General features: G+C 40.9%; 1 protein-coding gene across 4 annotated transcripts in view; it reads left to right on the top strand.

The window, feature by feature from the left end:
* Positions 1-26,596, top strand: part of Dlc1 (DLC1 Rho GTPase activating protein) — a 441,479-nt gene that overhangs the window by 372,355 nt on the left and 42,528 nt on the right. Inside the window, exon 1 of one of the 4 annotated variants that reach the window (XM_008846070.3) lies at positions 25,068-25,478. The exons of the other annotated variants lie outside the window; for them this stretch is intronic. Coding sequence (XP_008844292.1) covers positions 25,442-25,478 — 37 coding nt within the window. The 5' untranslated portion in view covers positions 25,068-25,441. Of the gene's footprint in view, positions 1-25,067; positions 25,479-26,596 lie in introns of those variants that run through there. 4 annotated transcript variants of the gene reach the window in all.

The raw sequence follows: 26,596 nt of genomic DNA, 5'->3' as shown, positions 1-26,596 counted from the left end.
TTTTCAAATTCAATACTTGGAATCCCATTAAGAACACAGAATAAAGTAAAATTGTCTGATCTATCCATTAAAAATATAGAATAAATATATAGTGACACTTGAATTCCAGGTATATATTGATTTTTATTCTAAACATATTCTTTATAATACATAATTAATGCTAAAAAGTCATTTGTTATATATTTGTTATTTAAATGTCACCAGGCAAGCTTCATTGCAATGGGCAGTTGTACTGTAAAGAGAATCCAACTTGGTGAGGCTGCAAGCTATTCCACTGGAATATTCAACAAACAACTTTTGGCCAATCCAGTGGCTATTTGTTTGGGTAGAGAACATGCAAGAGTTCTGAAAGAGGTGTCTTTGGAGTAAAAGATAATTCTAAGAATGGCCAAAAGTTTTCTCCTGGCTGAGAAGTAGGAAGATCTTCTCTTGCTATCCCTTGTCACCTCCATAAGGGTAAATCTCTTCAACCAAGTTAGATACAGCTGAACATCCATGGTCCTGCACTGATATGTTCATATAGATGAGATCTAGTGAAAATCAATGGTACTGAAACTTCCAAAAGGGACATATGGAAGTTCCTAGGAAGCCATAGCAAGAGATCAGGCATATTACCCAACCACCTTGAAAGATGGATGTACTCTATGTTGAACCATACACAACATCATGACCTTGGTGGCTCTCTCCCAAGACTACTTCCTCAGAAACATTTGCCACCTTGGTTTAAAAGGAGGGCACACCATTTCCTTCTCTATTTTCTATTCCATACACCGTTATGCATCCCTCCCCATCCCTCCCCATCCTACCTCAGAAGTACCAGGGCAGAGCCATACCTGTAGAACCGTCCTGCCTCAGATGTAGCTGAATTAACCCTCCATCCTGCCCTCTTCCTCCAACTAATAGTCTGTCAACACTAGTATAAGAAGATTCTCACCCATCCCCAAAATCATCTCTTGGTCCTCAGCCCTTCCTGGAAGGTCTTAGAAGCAGTACCCAACACTATGTCACTTATATTCTTTTTTCCCCAATTCTGATTGGCTAAATTTGCAATTCACCAAACATGTTTCTATTCCTTGAATGCAGGTGTTATAAATGCATAAACTAAAATTCTTGCTACATTGCAGTTTTAACTTCTGTTACCAAGTATGGCTAGAGTATACGAACAGGGACTCTAGCTGACACATTCAGGATCGAGTGACACTGGCCTTTCAGCCAGCCTTCCTTGTCTGTGCTACAGACTTCAAAGTCAGACTTACGGAAGCCTCATGGATCAGCCTCATGGATGAGTGACTACAAAGATAATTGTGCTAGAAAAAAGCTGCCAATCTGACAACGGGAGAATCTCCTACCCCGGTTGTTTAAAGCTATATTCTCCACTACTCAATGACCATGACAATAACTGCTTTCATTTTTATATTCTTCGAGCTTCAGATGTGTTTCAATTCTACTGCCAGAGCCAATGACTTGTTTATTTTTGCCTGAACTCCTTCTTAGGATGTTTCAATTAAGAATAAATTTCCTATAACAAGCACTACAGTGTTTGTTTGATCAACTCAAAAATCTTCATATCTACACAGCCTCTCTGGCAATCATTTCCAACCTTTCAGACATAAATTCTTTAAGTCAGAAATGTTTGTAAACCCCCACAGGATTGTACCTGTACTTTTATTATCTATATTGATTGAAATATAGTACTAAAAAGCTGCTATAAATTTAGTATACCTTGAAACCAATTTGTATCTCATTCATCACCAAAGAGCCCCTACATATGCATTCACAACAATGAGAATAGCTAAGTGAGATATTTTGGCCCTTCCATCTATAAATGTGATGGATGTTGATTTCTGGATCTTTTACAAGAATCAGGAAGCTCTAATGTGGGGCAACTGCACAAGTTAAAAGCTCCATATCTTGCATATCTCAATGAATATCCTCCAGGAGAAGCTCTATAAGGGATGTGGCATGTTTCCAAAAGTAACACAGCCACATAATCTAGTCAACTGCAAACCGGAGGATCAATGGCAGGGATGCTGGGTTAGGATGAGAATCAAGGATGAGGTATTGATTCTTCAGAAAGTCCCTACAGATGCTGAGAGATCTCCCTCATCCTTCTGCTCCATTCAGAACCTTTCTCAGAATACTTCGATTTGATGTTGGTAAGTCATTATGCTAACATTTTAAATAATTGCATTCATCTAAATTAGTACAAATAGGTAGATAAAGGCTAGGTTGAGTTAGGATATAGAATAACCATTTATATAGGCCCAACACCCCAAGTCCTACTCCTCTCCTTCAAATAGTGGTGTCACAAAAAACACCGAAAGACACCAGTGATCATCACCTCTCTTCTAACAAGGAGTTAATAGGCATTAAGCTTTCTCTGGTTTCAAAGCCAAATCATTCTGAACGTCTAACTGACAGAGAGGAACTGAAAAAGAGTGCAGGGTTGCGTCTCCAAGGCCTCACTCACTCTCTAAGGTGAGATGAACTGGAGCCAGGTCCACCCAGCATTCCAGGGTGGCGGCACCCCAGAACACCATGTGGAGATGATGAGAAACATGTCACGGTTTTAAATCAAGCTGGGACAGGTACTGAAATACTCTCTGAGTCAAACAGCATTCGGTTCACACATCAGAGTCCTTCTTTATGACTCAAAGGTTTATGGCTTAAAGTTAGTGTTACAATGTTGTGATCCCCCTTCAGCCTTTTGGAGCAGGTTTCCCTCCTCCTTCCATCCACCCCTCTTTTCTTCCTTCTTCACATTTGTTCTTCAGCTTCACAAACCAGATGGAAGAACATTCTAAGGGCCGTTCACCAGTGAATTCACAGGAGACCCCAGAGGGGGCAAACATTGCTCTGGATGTCACTGGGAAGATGGGATGTGTGGGATCTGTTCCACAGGACCAGTGCCAGCTCACCCAAGAAAGTTATTAGATGATGGGGAGGGGGTGTAGCGAGGAAAGCCCCTGTCTGGGTTTATAATTGAGGCACTGCACCCGTACATTGCACAATAAGTAAACAAAAGAGGGGGTGTTGAATGAGGTGGTGCCTCAAGCAAGGGAGTTCTTAGACTTCATGTTGAGGCACAGAGCAGAGAGCCAACAAGGCCCTTCTCCACCCATTGAAAATCCTGAAGACAAGACTGTACAGCAGTTTGACCATCTGTAAGAGAAGCATCATGACCTCATGGATAGGACCGTCTTGGGCCTCTTGGGTAGCTAGCACCACTGCCTCAGAAGAGGACTGCTTGAAATGCCCAACTGCTTCCCGTGGCAGAGTTCACTTTGGAGCTCCTGTGGCTTGGCAAGAACTGTGAAGCCAAAGCTTCGGGGAGAGCACACATGAGAATTTTCTGCTCCATCTCTTACAGTTTCTTGGGTTCCTGCCATGGTACTGGTATTTTATTTAGAGGCCTGAGAGGGAAATCAGTCCCACGTGGGTAGATCACAAAACACTCTCCACCTTGGAATCACGGAGTGGAATTTGAATCTGAAGCCAAAATCCTATCTATGCCTGCTTCACTAATTACACAAATTTCCTTGTGACATTCTGCAGTTGTTTATAGAAATACAGCCCTGGCTTTCAGAAGAGTTACCTCTCAGTGCAGAATCCAAGCATCTGTGATTTGGGACTCTGGTGCTCAGGTATCAGTCTTGTTCATAGGCTGGGTACCCTGATTTATTACACTTTTTCATAGCACGAGGCTCAACAGCTACCCATGAGCTAAAGGTGTCAGAGAAATGAGAGTGACATAGATGTGGAGAGTTGTGTGTGTGTGTGTGTGTGTGTGTGTGTGTGTGTGTGTTCCTTGTAAGGACTAATACTAGTAATAAAGATGATTGAAAAACTTTATTGGGAAGACACTGAAAGAAAAGTAACACTAAAGTCAGGGGAAATGCATGACTCTAAAATGGTCCAAATGTGTCTATGGAAAGATGGCTCAGCGATTAAGAGCACTGGTTGCTCCTGCAGAGAGGACCAGGATTTGATTCCCAGGACCCACATGGCAGGTAACAATTGTCCTAACACCAGTTCCAGGGGATTCAACACCTTCTTCTGACCTCCACCGGCATTGTACCACACAGGTGCACTTATATACATGCAAGCAATACAGTCATACACATAAGATAAATAAATAAATAAATAAATAAATAAATAAATATAAATAAAATAAATAAATACTTTTTAAAAAAAGAAAAGAAAAAGATGACTGGATTTCAGATCTTACCAAGATACTGCTTGACCTGAGGAGGAACAGTGGAATATTATGACCCCTGTCTGACCATAGCATTCACCTCTTGTTTTCAATGAAAATAAAGTAGGTTACAGTTGAATACCTTGCATTTCCCCCCAAATACATAAGTAAGTTTAACACAACTATTCCTTAGTTGTTGAAAACTATCAATTTCATGAAGAGGAAATGTATTAAAAATTTGGTTCTTTGTTTGTTACTTTTAATACAAAGATGAATAAGTTTGACTAAGTATGTCTCCCATAAATACTGAACTTAGCAAAAGCTACACTCACAATTAGTCCCTCTTGATGGATGGGCAACTGGGTGGGGACCCTAGGGACCTACTATGATTTAAAAATATGAAGGACTTTTTATATGACACACAGATGAACCAATAAAAATGCGACCTCTTGGCATGTATTAAAAAAAAGATATCTTGGGTTTCTTTCAGTGAAATATTTGAAGGCTTTAAAATTTTAAACAAAACCCAGCTGGATTGTATGCACACATTCCAAGCTCTGAAATATTCCCATGATATCTGGTTTCAAAGAATTCTGTTACTTGTAAACTAGTGAGTAAACTACATGGGTAAGAGAAGTCTTCTCTTTTGTAGTTTATTTTTGTTATAAAGCATACTTTTTATTTTTAAAAAATAAAAGGAAAATATGAATTGGTCTGACAGAAAAGGAATATAATTAAGACCCTAAATAGAATAGAAATTATAAAAGCTAAATTCCCATTCAGAGTATGAAAAAAAATGCCATAGAACCTTTAAGAAGACACATTCTAGTAGAACATGAACACAGCAATGTTGTTAGCAGTTCTAAGTTGAAGCTCAGAATAACATTATCAAGTTTTTCTTTTTTTTACCAATACCTGTAGAAATGTATTTATTATTTCTATGAGGTGATAGACAGACAACTGGATCCTTCTGGCTCTGTCTTCTTACAGTAAGTTCAGTTAACCTATGATTTGAAAACCAATAAATAGTGGTGATTTCCCATTCTGTTATTTTTCAAATGTCAAATTACCTTAATCATTGATCTTCTCTTCTCTCTTAATTTTATTACTTTGTTCTTATTGTTCTGTCCAAAGCTATTAGCAGACTCTCTGTTACAGAAACACATGCTCTTGTCTGTGGTGTTTTTTTCCTCTTCCTAGACTCCTTCAAAGCTCTGTTTCACTTTCCATTCCCGAACTTTCAAATTTCATAAGGGTGGTCTTTTGTTTGTCTCTTTCTTTGGTTTTTGTTTGTTTCACAATTAAATATTCTTTGAGTTATTAATGTATTCGAGTATTTCAGATTTGATCATTTATATCAAAAAGGAGGATTGTTTCATCAGATAAGTGGTCTTGATATGCATGTTATGTTGTAAAGATCCTGCCCTGTGTGATGTGGGTAATTAAGTTTGCAAGGTCAGTAAGACACGCATGACAAGTTCCAAGGAGACCCAGCTAAATTGACTCAGAATTCTGAGAGAGCAATATCCACACAGTTGTTTACACTTCCTGTCTAGGAATCAAATTCCAAGCACTGCAGTTAATCCTTGTGTTGTAGCCTGACATTCAGACCAACACACACACACACACACACACACACACACACCTCCACAAAGGCAATAAAAGACCCTTTCTGTTCTTAATGTACTTCCTGAAAACAGAGGTTGACTTCAGTAACACACTTTCAAAGGGATAAAGCTTAAGGTTTCTCCTGGGTAGATTTTATAGTTATCAGGCACTAACTTGAACCTTCCTAGGGATGCTGTGAACAGACATCCAATCCCTGATTACTTAGGTACAGACACTCTAATTAGCCAAATCAGATACAGGGACACTTGGACTTTTCATAACCTTTCATTCTGGTGTGTACTAAAAGACAGAACCCACTCTTTCCTTCTCCTACCCAACAACTTTGAATAAAGCCTGGAAGGAAGGGATGGGAAGTGTGTGAATACATGTCCCACCAATAACTGAAGAGTCCGTGTTCCCGAGAGAAAGTATTTGGTGGGTTTTTCTAGGGTTTGGTGAGAAGGAAGACAGTTTTCCTCCAGGCATCTCACATGATGAGACAATGTAAGCAAAGTTAGAACTGATATATAAAAAGTATCTGCTCATCCAGCGCACTCTAACCTTGTAACCTTGTCTTTTGAAGTAGCAGGAAAAAATTCAGAACAAAACTGTTCTCAGTACCCTTTGTGTATCTATATCTGTAATTGTTTGGGAGGGCCGTTCTCTATCAGAAGGGAAGGTGGTTACTGTAGGGCACAAGTTGGGTTAAGGGTTGGGGGGGTGGTTTACATTAAACTTAATAGTATTATTAATCAAAACTAACTTTCCAATAAAGTGACACTATGCTTTGGAGATTATCAATCTTGATTATTGTAACATCCTTGCTGAAGGCTGCGGTGGCACTCCTTCCTGGCTGAGCAACAGGAAAATAGACTGTTGTGTTTTCCTCAAACTTTAAAAGTTAGAAAAGAAGGAATGCTACAAAAGAGTATGTTCCTTGGTGGTGTACACCATTAATCCCAGCACTTGGGAGCAGAGGCAGGTGGATCTCTGTGAGTTCAAGGCCAGCCTAGTCTATATAGTGAGTTCCAGGATAGCTGGGGCTACAGGGAGACCCTGTCTCAAAAAAGACCAAAAAAAAAAAAAAAAAGAAAGAAAATCTAAAAATAAAAATGGGAATGAAAATTGAAATAGGACTTGCCTTCTCATGTCATTTTGTAGGCTTTGGGCCTAGAATAAATACATTCAGTTAAAGTTGCTACCAACCTCCACTCTGAGTTCTTTCACCCCTCCTATGAACTATTGAGATCCATATTGCAATTTCAGACAGTAAGTGATATCCAGCAAGAGACCTCAGATTACGTGGTAATTCAAAATTAGCAATACTTTAAACAAAATCTTGAGACAATTCAAGTTACATATAATAAAGTAAAATATATGTTTCATAAGTATGTGTAGACATATAAAATGAAAAGCCAAAAATATATAAATTTGATTCAGCTAAAAGCGTTTACTTTAATTAGTGAACTTCCTAAGACATTGAAAACAGCTATTTGGTGATCATACTTTTTCTAACCAAAGATTAAAGGGGCCAATATAATTTTTTAAGACTCCACATGTATAGCTAAAGGCTATATAACAAGCAACAATGCCAGAAAGGAGACACCTTCTTTTGGGCTGTTGGCCAGGGTGGCCAAAGGGACTCCCAGATAGAAACCCAGCATAGAAATGGGAAAATGAACAGCAGACCCCAATCTTATCTAAAGGAATATTGACAACTGATTGCTGCTAGATGAGGAACAGCTGACTTTCCTAAAACAAAGATCTCTAGATAGGCTGACTATCTCTAGATAAGCTGAGAGATTCACCAGTTGGACAAATAGTGGGGAATGGCTGGGGGTGCCGACAATACAGCAGACAGTAGCAGGGATATCAGAGTATAAGGGCTATAGTGGGGGGAGGGAGGCTATGGGAGGGTGCTGTCTAGGAAGTGGGTTTATAGTTGAATAAAATGGTTTGGGATGTTCTGTGAGACACACACACACAAAAATCAACAAATTAAAAAAATTGTGTTATATTTGAGGAGGAAGCATAAAAATTTACATCATGTTAAATAGTAGAGGGGATAAACATTACCTCTGAAATCTACTCAATGACTTTATATACATACACAGGCACCAAGAAACCAAGTGCAATGGATTATGACTAGCAATAACCAGATACATACAGATTAGAGATGCATGTGCCAACATCTTAGCATTAGTAGCAAAAATAATGAGTCTTTCTGTAAGGAACAGTATATTTTAAAATGAAATAGAGATCTTTGTTAAAGGTTAAAAACTCATTCAATCTTATGTCTTACATGGCTTATACTGAGCCACTTTTTCTTTGGTGTGATTTTAGGTGGATTGAATTTCATCATGTGCCCATTGTGTAAAACCTACAGACACCAGGGTATTCATTGCAGGAGGGTTGTAGCAATAACAAAAAAATTTAAATGCTGCATTAAGATGTCCATCAAAAGAAGAATAAATAAGGTACAATCACATAAGAGAATTCTACGCAAACAAGAAAAATTTGGTATATCTATATATACTCTCATGAGGATGTGTAATATGCTTTTTTAAAAAGAAGCTTATAGAAAAGTTTTCTTGGAATCAATAGTTTTTTCTTAGAAGAAAAAGAATATTAATATTCATACAGAGGTATGTATGTATTATATATACAAAAATAAAATATATATACTGTACAAGAGTCTGGAAATGACTTGAATAACCACACTGACTGACATCCACTAGATGGAGATGGATCACTTTTTATTTCATTCAATACTGTTAATATTACTGTTTGGTATTGTTTAAAAAAATTATTTTAAGCCGGGTGTGGTGGCCCATGCCTTCAATCCCAGCACTCAGGAGGCAGAAGTAGGCAGATCTCTGTGAATTCCAGTCCAGGCTGTTCTACATAGCAAGTTCCAGGCCAGCTGGGGCTACAGGGAAACCCTGTCTCAAAAAAGACAAAAAAAATGTATTTGTATAGAATTTATGTCTATAAGAGTTTTGTGTGATTGTGTGTAAGTGTACGCAAGTCAATTAATGCCCTCGGAGGCCAGAAAAGGGCATCAGATCCCCTGGAACTGGAGTTATGGGTGGTTAGCTGCCATGTGGGTGCTGAGAACCGAACCCTGGTCCTCTGGAAGAACAGGGAGCACTCTAAACTGCTGAGTCATCACTCCAGGTCCTTTGTTAGATTTTTTTTAAATGTATGCATTTCATTTGTAAGTCTTTTTTAATTTGAAAGTAACATTCACTTACCTATATATCAAAATATTTCTATGTAAAAGATTGCAGGTTTTCCCGATTAGCTGTTATTTTGTATGCTAAATATGTGCAACCATACAGTAAAGAATGATTTTAAAGTTTTTAAAGTATAGACCAGAACATTCTCAGGAGAGGTAACATGCTGAGTTGGGAGTATGCTTTGAAGACTGTACTGGTTAAAATAGTTACCAAGCTTGGTTAAGCCATAAGCTTAAAGTCAGTAGCTTCTTTAAACAACTAATTCCCCAAGACCAAGAAAGCAGCTTTTTAGATAACTAAGGCCTTCCAGGTACGCCACTTCATGGGCATGATGAAAATACAGCAGCAGTTTATATCAATGCTCGAAGTCAAATTTTACAGAACAACTTCAACCTATTTTTAATAGTTACCTCAGTATTTTATGGAAATTAAAACCATCGCTAAACAAAGATGCAGTATAACTTATTTTGGATTCCATTGAAACTAGTGAGTTATATCAAAATATTTCTTTTGGTTATATTTTAATTAACTTAATTGAATTCTATCCAAAAATTTTGCACATCTCCTCCCCTTAATATCTTGCGTCTGTTACAGAAAGCACCTAATCTTTACAACCTTTGGTAGTGATGACTAGCTGGTCTGTTCTATGCCATTTCAGAATACCTCTGATGGACCAGGGCGCTTGCACGTGTACACACACACACACGCACACACACACACGCGCACACACACACACACACACACACACACACTCAAATACACAGCACTACTACTCTATCTTTTAAATTAATTTTAACACATGATAAATCTAAATAGTAAGACTTAAAACTTATGACACTATACAAAATAGAAGGAAGTGACCACCACCACCACACACAATCTGTTTTTCTTTTGCTTCTGTGTTCTTCAGTTCAGTTTTGTTTTGTTTTATGCTTTTAGCTTTTTATACTTCTGAAGAATGGTTTGGCATAAACAGAGGCAAGGTCTACTTCTTTCCAGATGTCTCAGTTCCAGGTATTAAATAATCACATCTTGTGCTGATTTTATAAGCTGATTTCCTTTATCTGAGTATTGATAGATCACTAGTCACTTCCACTGATTTGAAAGCACAGATACTGCTTGACTGTTCATGCAGGCACTAGTTGGAAATCCTGGGTTTGAATCTAGTGCTACGATTTTCTTTGAGTAAGTTGTTTAAACTCTTCTTAAATTCCTCATATAATGAGAATACTTATAACCCTATTATTTAGGGGAATTAAACCATTTTTTGTTTGGTTGGTTAGGTGGTTTTTGGTTTGGGTTCTGTTTTTTGTTTTTGTTTCTTTGAGACAGGGTCTCCTTGTAGTCCCAGTTGGCCTGGAACTTCCTTATATAGACCAGGCTGGCCTCTATCTCACAGAGATCCACCTGACTCTGCCTCCCAACGGCTGGGACTAAAGGTGTGCACTACCACTACCTGCTATGTTTGTCTCACTATGTAACCCTGGCTGGCCTGGAGCTCAATATGTAGACCAGGCTAGCCTCACAGAGATCCTTGAGCTCCACCTTCCAAGTGCTGGGATCAAAGGTGTGTGCCACCACATTTGACTTGGAGTGACCCATTTAATAGGTGGAAACACTCAGAGAACATGACAGACAACAGTCAACATGTACCATTGTTCTTAGACGGTTGAGGTTTTTATTGGTATTCTAGTAGATTGACAGGTTAATTAGGAGAGAACTAATGTCTATAAATATGAGTCTTTCTGCATATTCTAGCCTTCTTTGTGAGTTTCTCTTTTCAAGGTTTGCACATCTGCTTTCTTCACATATCTGTCCTCAGTTAGTCATTCCCCTCCACACTTTGTCTTCCCCAGAAAGCCTCATCTCATCATCATCTCATCCTGGTTCTCATAATTCCTAATTATTGGGTCCTAGCTTCTTCAGTTCATCTTTACATATCTCTCACCCAAAACATTTAATAAAAAACCTTGACTACAGCCTGCCCCTAACAGAGTGCAGAGTTTCTTTACAATTGTTGAAAACCACTAGTACTTGCTTACAAAAGCTCATGTATCTTTCAGACCACTGTTCTTCAGTGAAGTCATGCTCTGTTGAAACATTGGGAGGTGAAGTCTGTTTACAGGAAAGCATTCTAAGAAATCAAACTCTTCAATGAAATTTTATGCTCTAACCCTTTATCTGAGTTTTTGTCTCACACACATTAAACTGTTACTGAAAAGCGTAGGTCCTTTAAAGTTCAGGGGGAAAGTGTTCATAAGATCTAAGGCAGAGTTAAAGACAGAGCTATAGCCAGAGGCCTAGTTTTCTGAGAAGGAAGGAGTCCCCCACTAATCTGTCACGCCTCTGTCTAGGAGGATATTAAAGCCATCCCTGACTCCTGCATTTACAGCCAGTCCTGTGTCTGTCTCACAATCCTCATCTGTGTCAGCGAGTCACATGATCAGGGTGACACTCGAGCTCCTCCAGAGCTCCTTGTTAAGGGCAAGAGAGTGAGCAATTAGAATATTGGTGACAAAGGAAAAAGAGACAATGAAACCCTTATTATAGATGCCATCCTCCCAATCCTGGCCCAGTGGAATGAGGAAAAATGCATTACATTTCTTGCCTTCTGTACTTCTCTTTGGTTATGAATCCTAGGTGACAATAAATGAATTTTAAATGAGACACTCATTAAACTTTTTTCTAGTAAAAGAAGTTTGCTTTTTACAAAAAATAGGTAGATGTAACCTAAATATGTAGTGCACTCACGTAGTACTTAGGAAGATGACACAGGAGGGTCGTTTGAGCACATGAGTTCAGAAGCAGCCTGGGCAATCAGCTAGAGCCTGCCTCTAAAAAAAGAATTTTTTTCTTTTTTAAAGAACCGTACCTAGGAGGGGGAGGGAGGGAGGGAGGGAGGGAAGGAAGGAAGGAAGGAAGGAAGGAAGGAAGGAAGGAAGGAAGGAAGGAAGGAAGGAAGGGTTCCTAGTATATATGTCATCTTGCTTCCCTTAGCTCAATACATAGTCCTTTCATTTATTTCCATTTCTTTTTCAACAGAAAAGCTGAGGAAATATATAGTCACACACACACACACACACACACACACACACACACACATGCACTCAACACGTGTATACACATGCATATATACCACAAAAGACATTCAGGCGGTGTTTGTTTTATAGACAATACAAAAGCCTTCAGAGATAAATGGCTGATTTAATATTGGGCCTGAGCTGACAGATCTTGGAAGATGCTTATTATAGTGTTGGGAAGAATTATTTAAATAAGTGATGTGGTTACCAGCAGAAGGCTCCATTTTGGACTTTGAGAGTAATTCACTTAGGCAATTCTTTCCAAATCCAAGTGCAAATAAGAAGCCTGATGACCCCAGGGACTATTAGCAAATGAAGCCTTTCATCTTCAAATTACCTGGTTTATTCCAACCCCAGTTGGAGATGGGGAGAGCACTGAAGTTTATCCCTTATCCCTTCTGCTGTGCAGATTCTTCCAGCCAGTCATAAGGTAAGCCAGGTATACACCAACTCTGTCTTTCTGAAGACAAGGAAAACATAACCAGCTGTACCAAAGAGCTTGAGAAAGACTCTCGTGATCCATACATGGCCAGGAGTGAAGGTATGGTGGGCCTGTGTAGAGCCAGGAGGAAGGACCTGGGCTGATTGTGTAGACAGGGATTGGGCAAATGAAGAGAAGAAAGGATCAATGTGATCAAAATGAACACTATGTTAGTAAAGGCCCGGGAACAAGGAAAGAAGTTGTGTTCAGTCATCATTTGTTCCTGAGAAAGAGACAGTTTCTGAACCAGGGTCTTGGAGGAAGAGAATGAGGAGGCCATTAATGCTTAGAACACAGTGAAGCAGCAGTCACTGGAAACTTGGGAAATTAGAGAAAAGCATTAGATTCATCTGCAGTGTGAGCATGATGGTAGGAACAAGGGCTTGATTCTGGGGTAGGATTGGAAGTAGGAAACACAATGGAGGAGTTTGAAAACTTGACTGAGTTATTCTATCAGATCAACGGGCCTGATGTTGGGCCTTCTGTGTTGTGGTTCTGTAGAGTGATTTCCAGATTTTGATTTTAATATCAAAGATATAATTACTCCAAACCTCCCCAACTAGGTGATGACTGTCAGGGAAACGCCTAGAAGAATGAGATGGGAAAGCACAGAACTCCAATTGAGGTCTTCAGGGAAAAAAGCTTAAGCCTTAGAACATACTAGGGAGACAGAGCAGCACATCTGTGTCCTACTTGTGTAATACACACACATACATACACATACACACACATACACACACACACACATGCAAACACACAAAGGATTTGGTCGTTGAAGTTCTCTCTATAGACCCTGTTTTGTTGTTGGTAGCCTAGAAACTGAGGCCTGACTGTCTTCTCATATATGTGGATGCACAGAGCTGGATTTAAACCTGGGCCCTGGTTGCAGTAAACAAGCTCCACTGTGCACAGAATTTTCAGATTGCAGCTCCTTGGCCCTCCATAAGTACAGAATACTCAAATTAATATGGCCAGCATCCTCCGGAAGACCTGGAAATCAGGATGAAAGAACTTCCCTTTCTGACAATTAGCAAATGAAACCTTTCATCTCTAAATTACTTGCTTATTCCAGCACTAGTTTGCAGGGTAAGAAAGAAGGACACTGAAGTTCATATTTCATCTCTTCTTATAGGCATTTTTCCTTCCAACCAGTTTAAGGATAGCCAAGCATACATGAGCTCTATCTTTCTAAAGATCTGAGATTATTGTAGAAGCAACAAGAGCCCCTGGTACAGAATAATTTTGGTCTCAAAACTGTTAGTATAGAGAGTATTAAATTCATTTTGAAAGGGGGAAAAAGAAATCCACACACACTTATGTAGGAAAACTGGCAAGGGTTATTTGTCATTTTTTCGCTTTCTGCTAGAGATATATTTTGGTCAGAGATTGAGGCAAGAGCCTCCCTTTCCAGGAGATCAGCAGGATCATTTATCAATTCAGTTCTTACAAAGAATCTAAGTGATATAACTGACATCTTCAGCTTCTGTGATAACCATGTGGGGAAAAGGGAGGGCTGCTTTGTTTTTTTAATGGCGTTATGGTGGCTGGATGCTAGATGCAAGCCAGAGCCAGGCCTGAAGGAAACCATAAAAACTGGGGCCTGATTGGTTCATTTTCAAGTCTTTGAAGGACACTGATACAAGCTTTCATTTTTAACTTGCCCAAATTCAGATGGATTATCCTAAAGAGACTTACTTTTGTCCCTACATCAATGAACATTCCTCCATTCCTCCTAAATTCCATGCAGATTCTGTAGCGTTGTTCAGAAGCAAAGTTGTATCAGCATAGAGTCAAGTCCAAAGTCACCAGGAATGTCTTATTCTATTTGCTTCCCCCTGGTTTTCTGTGCTTGGAGCACTAACCTTTTCACAACCCTGTTTTGGACTCTAAATGTTCTCATGGCATAAACAATAACAATAACAACAATTAAAAAGACGGAACCAAATTAAATATGAACTTCTCACATATTAGATGCCAAGTGATGAGATTATAGCCAACATAAGCACTAGAAAGTGGATGCTTCTTCATAAAATCAAGTTTCTATAACTATTGTTTTATTATTATCATTAATAATATTAGCTTGACAATATAAAAAGGAGGAAATAGAACAGATTTGGGGATTTTTTTAAATAACAGAAATTTACACATTAATGGTCATTACTTTCAGTACCACTAGTCTACTAGTTATGGAACCTGTGGGGGGGTGAGTGTTTGCCTACATATACGTGTGTGTACCACATGCATACAGTGCTCTCAGAGGCCAGAAAGGGACATCAGATCCCCTTAAAGCAAGTTTGATATACGTTACTTTCATTATCAGGTGGTATTTAAGTTTTTTTGATATGGTAACTTCCCAAATGATGAGATATTTAGTAGTGATTCAAATAATAAAGCACTTGTTATTAGTATTGCTGTTGATTTCTAATTTTATTTAATTTGGTCAGATAATACAGCTGTTCTAATTATCTGTTTTTCATAACCACCTCAAGACAGTGACTTAAAGCAATAGCAGTTATGAATCTATTTGCTCACCGCTGGCCATTTATTATTCAGGGTTCTGCAGAGAATAAGATGCATGGATGGATGGATAGATGGATGGATGGATGGATGGATGGATGGATGGATGGATGGGTGGACAGCTGGATGAATGGGCAGGTAGGTAGATGATAGATAGATGATAGATAGATAGATAGATAGATAGATAGATAGATAGATAGATAGGAATTTAACAAGGGAATGGCTACCTTCACTATAGAGGCTAAGAACTTCTATAATCCACTATCTACTACCTGGAGAGCCAGAGAAATTGGTAATATAGCTCAGTTCAAAACCAAAATCCTTGGAAGTAGGAGAGCCAATGGTATAAATCTCACTCCAGGACTAACCACTGAGAATCCAGGAGCTGCTGGTGCAAACCTCAGAGTCCCAAACCAGACAACCTGGAATTCTGATGTGAAAAGGCAGAGGTGGGCTTTCCTTCTCTAGAAAAGAGGGCAAAATTGCCCTTCTGACTTTTTGTTCAATCAGGGCCCTCAACTGGATGGTGTCCATTCATACTGATTGAGGGTGGATCTTCCTTATGCAACCCATTGATTCAAATGACATCTTTTTCCAATATAATATCACAAACACACATAGAAGCAACACTTTACCAGCCATCTGGTCAACCACTAACCCAGTCAAGTCAGCCCTCAGCTTACACCCAGGGTCTCTCAGGCAGCTGGGTGTTATGGTAGCTGGGATTAGGGTCTCTCAAACCTTCTACATGCATATATGTCTGGACCAAAGGAAAAAAACTGCACTCAAACAGCTGTGGCCTGAAGGAGCTAGAGCGCTCTGGAGTCTTCATGGCTGCTCCCTATCAGCTGTACACTCCCACACGCTGATAGTTGCTCATTTCTCCCACTAATTCTCATAAATTTTGCTTTTTGATATTTGAAGATGTTTTATTATGAGCACACAGGTTCAGAATAGTTTTACTATCTTGTGTAACTGATTAGTGATTTGTAGTAACTCTTTATTACTTACAGCCCTTCTTAAGGGTTTTTATTTCTGACATGTGTATGGCTATCCTAATTTTTTTCCTTAGTGTAAACCCCCAGTATATCTTCTACACATCTTTTGGTATAGCTTAACTAAATAATATATAGCTAGATTTTTATTTTCATTTTTATTGAATATTCAGAGATCTGGAAAGTTCAATTATGAAGTTTAGTAGATTTCCAATTTGTGGCATCAATTTATTTATTATTTATTTCCTTTTATATGTTCACTTTGTTAACCCTCAAAATGATGGCAACAGATAGCAAGAAAGTAGTTGTTTGCTCAGCAACAGAGTATGAATACGGTAAGGTTCAATCTAGTCCTTTCTCTACTGGCAAATCCTCCAGTGTCAATCTTCCACAGTTCTTGAGTCCTGTTACCAGACATACTTTTAAAAATGCATAATTTGCTGCCTTGCAGTTTCCCCAAATACAGCTTAATACAGCTTAATTCAACTGAATTGGTAAGAGAATTGAGGGGGTTAGTTCTGCATGAGAAGCCAAGTTTGTGGGTCTGCCATAGCTCCACTCCCCTGCTGACTATTAAAGTCAGCTAATAATCTGGAGTGCGGAGGGGTTTCCAGCAACAGCACTGTTGATCAGCTAAGAACAGGAAACTTCTCCATGGTAGAAGCAAGCTCAAATGTGCTCCTACTTAGATTTTCAGAACTTTTGTGGATAGTTTTATTTCATAGATGTTCCAAAAATGGAAATCTCAATATTGATGTTAAAAGTCAGGGCTTAGAGGAAAACATGTAAATAGTTCTTTAAATAGGATGATAGCAAAACTAAAATTGTTTTTACCTACAAGGCAAGAAACAAAATGGCAATGCTAGTATTGTACTCAATTATTGAAAAACTCAGAAAAGTTCTAAGATTTATTTATTAGGAGGCATAGATGCAGATGCATACACTCAATGCACTTTGAAAATCAAAAAGTTTGGGGGCTGGTGAGGTGGTTTAGTGGTTAAAAGCACTGGCTGCTCTTGCAGAAAACCTGGGTTCAATTCCCAGAACCCACTTGGCAGCTAACTGTAACTCCAGTTCCAGGGGATCCGACCCCCTCTTCTAACCTTCTTGGGCACTGTACAACACAGGTGCACTTGATCCAAGCTCCTATCAGGTATGCATTCATAAGCAAATTACTATCTCTCTGGCTCTTAGTTTTCTCATCTGTAAAATGGGGTTATGAGGATTAACCAAAATACACAAAGCACTCAGCATATAATGAATATTGATAGTACAAGCTGTATTATTATCACTATCACTAAAATTATGAACAGCCTTGCAGTGGGGACTCTAAGGTGGTGTACAACCCCAGAAGGGAGGAATCTCATTTTGAAAAGCAAAAACAAGTTGCAGCATGTACTTATCTATAATCTCCACATTCATGAAAATGTGTGAAATTTCATCTGCAACTGTTTTCTCAGAGTGTCATCCCATCCCAAATCAAATGATGGATGTTGGGTGTTGCAGTGATGACAGGAGCACTACAGCAACCAGCGGCAGACTGGGAGCAGTGGGCCTCTGTCTCTGGGATGGTGAAGACATTTCAGCCATCAGAAATGATTCTACCTATTCTGATTAAGATGAGAGATGGAGGGCTGGAGCAGACTCAGCAGTTAACAGTGCTGGCAGTTCTTGCAGAGGACCCATGCTCAGTTCCCAGCACCCACATGGCTGCTGACAACCATCTGTAACTTCAGTTCCAGAGTATCTTATACCCTCTTCTGACCTCCAAGGGCACTGCACAACATGAGTACACGTATACAACATTCATGCACATAAAATAAAAATAAATAAAATATTTTTTAAAAAAGAATATCAAAATTTCTCAAAAATGTAACACCCTAGGTCTTGGCCTTACCTCTTGAATCTACTAGCTGTGTGTTATAGAGGCTTCATATTATACAAGGACCCTATATGTGAGTTTAGAAAAATAAAATAAACTGGGTCAACTGGCACAGGCCTGTAATCCCAGCCATTCAGGAGGCTGATGGTAGAGGAGCACAAGTTCAAAACTAACCTGGACAAGATTTTTAAGTTGTCAGAAAACAAAACAAAAAGTCAAAAAAGAGCTGAGTCTCTAGTTTAGTAGTACTTTACTAAAATGTACAAGACCCTCTTTGGTTCAATGTCTAGTATCACACAAAAAAAGAAAATGCAGCAAAACACCTAGAATTGCTTTTTAATTAATGAAATATATAATTAAAAATAAAGTGGAAAAATTCCAGGCATTTTAACTTTATTTTATAAGTTGATTTTGTGTCTTAGCATTTTTGGTTTCAAGCCATGTAGAAAAACTACTTCAGTACGTTTCTAGTTAATAACAGAACGAAGAAGTATGGCCTTTTGAATTTTTTTTGAAGCTTTTAATTTTCTTTTAAGAGAAAAACTAACAAACTCAGAAACAGCAAGCTTAAAGGGCAGATGGCAAACTATTAAAATGTTTTTTAGTTTTTATGTATTTATTATGTATATGAATGTTTTGCCTCTATGTAAGTGTAACGGTGGGTAGAATGCCTGGGAAGGCCAGGAGAGGGCATTGGATTCCTTGGAGTTATGGCATTTTAGTGGTTTTAGTCACCATGTGGGTGCTGGGAACCAAACCTGGGTTAGTGCTCTTAGCCACTGAGTCATCTCTCCAGCCCTACAATGAACATTTTTAATCTTACCTTAATAAAAATAAAATACTTTTAGCTTTTAAAATAACATAGCCCATCCCCAGCAGCCAGGGAATCATATGCTACAAGCTCAGGGTGAACTATTAAGTCTGAGGATCCTACTAGCAACATAGACAAAAAAAATCAGTGTCCGCATCTTAACTTGGTTAATTCAGTAAGAAAGCAGCTTCGTTGCTTGCATGGAGTTTTTTAAAAAAAGATTACAATTTTTGAGTCTCACTTGCTAGATTTTTGTATTGCCAGAGGCCACATCAAAGAACCAGATTCATCTTGGCAGAGATCAGATGGAATCGGGGTGTGTCAGGGGCATGAGCAGTACGTCATTACTGGATCCTCATCTCTGCCACTGTTAACAGTGAAGCCTTAGGCTAACCCACAACTAAGCCTGTAGATGAACTAGACTTTCAAAGGAAATTCTACTGTAAATATGCTAACTGTCCCAGGAAAGCCCATGAGCCCATTGAGTTATTGCATCCAGATCAAGAATTCAGTGTGTCCATACCTTCCACTGAGCAAGCACCGTATAATCCCAGCTAATTCAGAGGGTGAAGCAAGAAGATTCCAAGCTCAAGGGCCACCAGCTGCTTTAACTTAGAGAGACATGTTTGTTTGGGTGTTTTGGCTTGTTTTTGTTTTTTGGTGATTTTTTTTTAAGTAAAAAAGTAATGAGACGTGACAAGGCTAAGGAACAGCTCAGTGGCAGAGTGTTTACCTAGGATGTACTCTACCCTATCCCCATTATTGCATCAAGAAAAAAAGGAGGGGGGAATGGAGAGATGGCTCAGTGGTTAAGAGCTCTTGCAGAGGACTAGGGTTCTGTTCCCAGCCACTTGTAACTCCAGTTGCAGGGAATCCAACACCCTTTTCTGACCTCTGCAGGCATTTTAAACACATGGTGCACTTACATATGTAAGGAAAAATACTTTATACATAAAAAAGAAAAATAAATCAAAGAATAGAAAACAGAAGAGAACATCACGGGCTCGAGTCTCATTTGTCCCTGCTTCTGCCCAACCTCCTCCAAACTCCCTCTTCTTGTTCATTCTGTTTCCCATTGCCTTTTCTAGGGTTTAATATCTGCTTGAATGAGAAATGTATCATCCGAAGCTCATTTATATTTCAGTTCGATTATCTAGAAAGATTTATATTTTCACAAGAAAAGTGTCTCTCTCTGATCCTCATTAAATATACCTAAATATGTCGTCACAATAAATTACGCCCCCCCATTTTGAACTTAAATTGTCCAAAAATTGTGGCGAAAAAAGGTCTAACTGAATAAGGCAGTTACTCCAGGTAAAATTAAAAGAGAATGCATTTATTTAACTGTGCAAGCCCTGTCCTCCTCTCTCCTTTCTCTGCCCTGCACACCTAGCATTTGGGTTTTGAAAAGTTCTGAAAAGGCTGAATATCAGTTAGGGTAAGGGGTAGAGAAGAACCCAAATTGAGCTCACTGAAGCTTAAACATAAACGAGTGCTTTCAGGACACCCTCCTCATTGAATTTCAAATTGAATTATGTTCCATAATTGAAAACTGTTTAACATTATTTTCAAGACATTTTCTTTGTTATATTTCCTTTGAGTATTACAAATCAAAATTATTTTCCCCAGTGATTTCACAATGTTCCATTGAGCACAAATTATATTACAACATTTTCCAAGCACAAAGGAGTCTTCTGGTCCTAAGGGAGGCAAAGAAATTTCCAGAGATTATTCGCCTCCTATCACTAGACTAGAGGTCTAAAATTGCCCCAGGGATAAATGAAGCCCAAAGTTGAAATTGCTTGGAAAAGATTTAGATTTTTTTAAAATTAGTTGCCAGCATCTAAACACTGGAAGCTTTGATAGAAATATACACAAATGGTGTAGATCAGTGGTACACAGCTTGCCTGACATACAAAGGCCGTTAGCTTGTTCATCAGCACTGCAAAGAAGGGAGGCAGAGGTGAGAGGAAACTGGGAAGGAGCCTTAAGGTGCTGGGATTGCTCTGTTTGTACATGCCAAACAGCAAGTAACTGATAACTCTCTTCTTTTTTTTTTGAGATTTATTTTCATTATTTTTAAATGCTGTGTGTATACACGAGTGCAAATGCCCTTGGAGGCCAGAGGTGTTCCATCTCCTGGAGCTAGAGTTCAAGGCAGTTGTCAGCTGCCCGGGGTGGGTGCTGGGACTGAACTCTGGTCCTCTGCAAGAGCTGCAAGGGCTCTTAACCTCCGAGCCATCCCTCCAGCCCCTGACAGCTCACCTCTTAGAGGGGTTCCAGGCTCCCCAGTTCTCTCTATTCCACTGCAATTTGCTTACTCACTGGCTTGAAGTTTCTGAGCCTCTGTAGACAATTTAAGTTGTGTTTTGTTTTTAACAAGTTGTGATGGGATGAAACCCCAGGGTGTCCTTGGACAAAATCAATAATATCTGAATTCAATCATTAAATTAGAGTATGAAACAAAAATTATTTTAAAAACAGCTCTCTTCATCTGCCACACAATTTAGGAGTTAGCTGGAAGATTTTCTTTTGTTTGGTAATTGTACTGTTGATGTGAAAAAAAAAAAATACCCAAATAGAGACTGCTGGGACAGTCCTGAGATAGCTTTCAAACAGCTGGGGTCTGCCTGTCTCGGGACTCAAACAGCACAGACCCTTTATCAAGTCTTAATTTTTTTTTTAAATTTGCCACTGAGAGCCACTAATCAATGTCAACAATCTCCACAAAGCCTAATGCAATTTGTGATGCATTTGTTTGTTTCATTTCTTTGTGTGTGTATGTGAGGTGCATGGGTGTATACGTGTTTGTGTGTGCACACACATGTGTATGTCTGGAGACCAGGGATCAATGGCAGCTATCTTCTTCAGTCATTTTCCCCCTTATTGGAACCTGGAACTTACCAGTTTGGCTAGACTGGTTATCCAGCAAGCTCCAGTCCCTTACTGAGCCAGCTCCCCAGCTTTGTAATAGATTTCTATTCTTGTGTATTGAAAAGCTTTCATTGACTGGCTGGAGAGATGACTCAGTGGTTAAGAACACTGTTCTTGCAGAAGACCCGGGTTCGAAAACCAGCCACCACATGGCAACTAACTATTGTCCGTCAATCCACTTTCCATCTCCCCAGTTCTCATTTTTTAAAAATCTTAAGTGGTTTCTTGAAGATGATTGAATTTAAGATTTATTTTTGTTTTGTTTCCATGAGGGAATTATTTGAAGATATTATTTTTTACATACTATTCTTCAGTCTGAAAACTCTAAATTCTTTACTAGAAATCAGCATTTATGGGGCCGGAGAGATGGCTCAGCAGTTAAGAACAAACACTGTTCTTGCAGAAGACCCGGGTTCGAAACCCAGCACCCACATGGCAACTAACTATTGTCCGTAACTCCAGTTCCAGGCTCTTCTGTCCTCTGCGAGCATTGCATGACACGGGTGCACTTACCTACCTGCAAGCACAAAACACTCATATACATAAAATAAAAATAATAAAATATTTTTTAAGAAAAAGCTTTCATTGATCATGACTGCTGGTTTAGGGGATGCAAACCACACTGCAGTGAAGTCCAGCCCCTCAGAGTCCAGTGTTTTAAGACTCACATCTCAGCTAATGCAGCCCAGCTGATATGCAGTTTAAGGTCAGCTGCCTAGAACAGACAAATGAAGGCTGTGGTGAGGAGTGGAAAGCTGACCGAACAGGAAGGACTCTGAGCCGGCCTGAGTACCCTCTTTCGTTTGGTAAACACTACTGTTTGTCCATGCTCTTGATGGCTTTTCCAGTCCTCCCTTCCCTCAGTTTGTAAAGGCCCCTCAGGTTCACGAAGGTTAAAGTCAAGGTCTTATTTTGCATTGTTTTCACTTTCTCCTGGACATTTTTGATAGGAATTTTGTGTTGTAGTTTGATGTAATAAGACAGGTCAAAGCCACAGCTTCCCAATCCATGGATTCAAATCACCATTGATTGAAGATATTCAGGGAAGCTGAGTCTGGTGGCACAAACCCATAATCCCAGTTACTTGAGAAGCCCAGGCAGGAAGATCAGAAATTCAAAGTCTACCTGGACTACAGAGTGAGTTCAAGGCTAGCCTAGGCAACTTAGTAAGACTCTGTCACAAAATGAAAAGTTTAAAAAGTACTGGGGGGCCCTGAGATGCCTCTGTGGGTAATGCAAGCCTGATGACCCGAGTTTGATCCCCCAACCCATGGAAAAGTGGGAGGAGAGAATGAGCTACATAGAGTTGTTCTCTGACCTCCACATGCATGCTGTAGCATGTGTGTACACCCATACACACATCGTACACACACAGAATAATAATAATAAATGAAATAAAGTTTACAATGTTTTGAATTAAGAAATAGTGCTGGGAATAGCGATGTAGCTTACTGGTTAGCACGTGCCCAGCATGTAGGAGGCCCTAGGTTAAACCTCCAGGACTGCAAAAAAAAGAAAACATTTGGAGGAAAAACTGCATTTGTACTGAACATGCACAAACATTTTCTACTGATTATTCCTTAAAACCTATCTATCTACATAGCATTTACATTGTTTTATTTGTAAATTATGTGCAATTTGTTCTGAGGGGTTTGAGCATTCAAGGATGTTAGTTTCTGGGGGGATGGCAATTGTGGGCGTTTCAAGTTCCCCTAGCCTCCACACTTCAGCACACTGCTCCATTTTCTTGGGCTAGGTCAGGGCTCCCCTTTTCAAACCCCCACAGCCCTGCTTTTCCATTCACCCCCATTTCTTTCCACCACACTGTAGTATACTAGCAGGCTGAGGCTACATGCACTGTGCATTCATTGCCTTGGTGTCTCCAGCATTTACTGGTAGTAAATGCTCTTGAAATACACAATCTGCTGAATGGGGATGACACATGCTCTCCAAAGTGGGAACTTCTGGTGGGGATAAATTAGGGTGCCATGAGAGTTAAATGGTTTTGGTTTACTGAAAATATTAGTGAGGAAAGTCTTGTGTTTGAAAACTAGCACAAGGCTGTAGAGTCAATCTGTTTTGAACTATAAAGGAGTAAATTTTTCTATTTCTGTTAGCCCTATTAAAGAACAAATTCTGCCCTCAACTCTCCTCTCTCCTGGCTTGCTTCGTGTCTCTCAACTAAATACTTTATATTTTCCACATCTTTGATTTGTTTATCGTGCAGCTCCCCAGGAAGCAGCACACACCAGAAGGACAGGGACGCTGAGCGCTTGCTGGCTGCTGTGGCCTCCAGCGGAGCAGTCTGGCCCATACTATCTCGAGATACTGACTAAACGGGCCATTTAGAAAACACACATACTGCATCAATTTATTGCAAAGCAAATTTTCATGAAAGCTTGGTGTGGGTTTTTAAAACATACCTTACTATGGTTTTATTCTATTGTGATCTTCAAAACTGAGGCTTATACGAGGAGCCTTCAACTCTGCTGCTTAAGAATCATCTGAGCATTTGAAAAGAGCCACAGATTGTCACTGCCACAGATTCTGCAGTTAAGTTGGGGGGCCTAGCTCATGAGCAGTTCTAAAGGCCAGTTTGGAAAACGCTGGCTGGGACAGTATACACAGAATACTGACTCACCACGTGCTGGGCAAAGCCTCTGCACCCGTGTTTAATTCATTCTGTACTCTTGCGGGCTTTACAAACAATGAAATGTCCCCAAAACCAGGTACTTCATTCTCCACATCACATTCTGCAGATCAGGACACTCCGAGCCAGCCAGCCTTCCACAGAGATGTAAATTTCGGCAAATTTTTGTGACCTCAACCAGAATGAGAGACAGAATTATGGAGATTAAAAAGTACACTTTTTAATGGCCTGGAGGATGGCTCAGTGGTTAAGAGCGCATAGATAGCACACTGCTCCTCCACCTCAAGAGGCTCACAGCAGCCAGTAACCCCAGCGGTGCACTGCACACTCATGCACAATCCCCCACACAGACATAACACATAATTAAAATAGATATAGATATAAAATATATTAAAATAAATATTTTTAAAAGGTCTAGAGACACCAAGGAAGAGATGGAAGAAATAAATCAATTCAAAAACAAAAGTGCACAGTGTCACCAAGGAAAAGCTAGAGGAAAAGCGAGCGTAAGGCCTTGTCTTCTGCACCAGGTAAAAGCTAGTGGCTTTTGGCTTTTGCCTTTACCCTTAAGGCCAGTAGTTGGCGACTTAAAGGCGCTTCCTGGGGTTGGAGTGTAGGCTAAGGGAAAACATTCCAGCAAAGGGCGGAGGCGCGGGGCGGGGCCAGGCGTGCATGGGAGGGGCCTGAGGACAGCCCGGGGCCGCGGTTCGGCCGGGTCCCTGGAGGCGTGTCGAGCCGGAGGGCGCGGCCAGCTGGGCGCGGGGCAGGCAGAGCGCTGCAGCGGGTGGTGCGAAGTGCTGCGCTCGGGCAGGGCCATGGCCGAGCGTCCCCGCCGCAGGAGAGAGGCTCCCACACCCGTCGCCGTGCTCCCGGAGAGCGCTCCGCTGGCGATCGCCGTAAATCCCCGCGCTCCTTGCGGAGCCGGGATGCTCTGAGGACCGCGAGCGCGCTCGCGTCCTGTTGCCATCGTGGGTCCCGGCGGGGGATCCAGACCCCTACGTGCTGCCTCGACGTCCCCGGTGCGCGCCCGCCGCCCTGCGCCGCGCTTGATGTGCAGAGACCAGCCGGACACCATGATCCTAACACGTAAGCTGGACTCGGAGCCCTGCGATCGGGCTAGCCTGGGGTCAGAGGCGGGAGAGGACCCTCTGAGAGGAGATGTCACCCCGCCCCGAGGAGGCGGTGTGGAGGCTGTGAGCTTTGAAACGCTGGCTGATGAGTTGCCCTGGGTTCTGGAAAGCCAAGTGCGTGCGTCTGCGTGTGTCGTGTGTCGGAGCAGGGGTCAGAGCTCGGAGAGGGAGGTTTGAATTTCGGGGCCGTGCCTTGGCCACGCAGGGCTAGGAGGCTGCGGGCGGCGTTGGGGCGCGGCGAGCCTGGGCGGCATCCTGGGAGCCAGGGGCGCGCGACCCTGTGTCAGCTTGCATTTCTGTGTCACTGCTAGCTGTCCTTCGTTCTACAAGTCCCAAATCAGTGCGTCCGGGAGAAGGTAGTTATTTAAGGGATGGTGGAGACTTCCGTGGTGCTTGGGAAAAAGTGTTTTCATAGACACTGTTTCAGAGTGCACTTACCGTAAAGGGTTCATTTTAACTTTTGTTCGTCGCTGTTAAACGCCGGGTCCCTCACTGAGACTGGGCCGGCGAGATCAGGGTTGGGTGTCCGTGGGTGCTTCTTAGCCAGAACCCCATTGCGCGCGGGGTCCTGCTGGGAAGGCTGCGCTCTCCGGCCGCATTGGGTGATTCGACGCGGTTCCTGAAAAGCGCCACCAGATGCCCACGCCCTTGGCCTCGGGAGAGAGGAAGGAAGCACGTCGCCAGACCGGAGGATTTATTTGTATTGAGGCGACAGCCTCTTGCACCCGTGCCCCTCGGTGTCCCTGACCCCACCTCCACGATGCCCGGAGCTGAGCCTTTGATCATAGGCAGTTGCGGCCGGCGCAGCAGCCCACCCTGCTGGTGGAATTCTGAGTCTCGGGAGTCCTTCCAGCGCTGGGCCATTGGTGCGAGGCGGTGATACTGGGCACTAGTGTTCGAATCCTTGGACACAGCAGCCTCCACGTGACACGGCCTCACTGAGCTGTCCCCAACTCGGGGTGATAACTGTTGACACAGTTGTGATGATTAGATCGAAGTGAAGTGCGTTGCGAGGTAGTGACGTTCATTCGGTTCCCGGTTTATGCTAACTATAGAAGGAAACTGCTGCCTAAA

Source organism: Nannospalax galili, unplaced genomic scaffold, assembly GCF_000622305.1.
Source record: "Nannospalax galili isolate Female #2095 unplaced genomic scaffold, S.galili_v1.0 scaffold1282, whole genome shotgun sequence".
Taxonomy (NCBI): domain Eukaryota; kingdom Metazoa; phylum Chordata; class Mammalia; order Rodentia; family Spalacidae; genus Nannospalax; species Nannospalax galili.
This window is presented reverse-complemented; position numbering and strand designations above follow the sequence as displayed.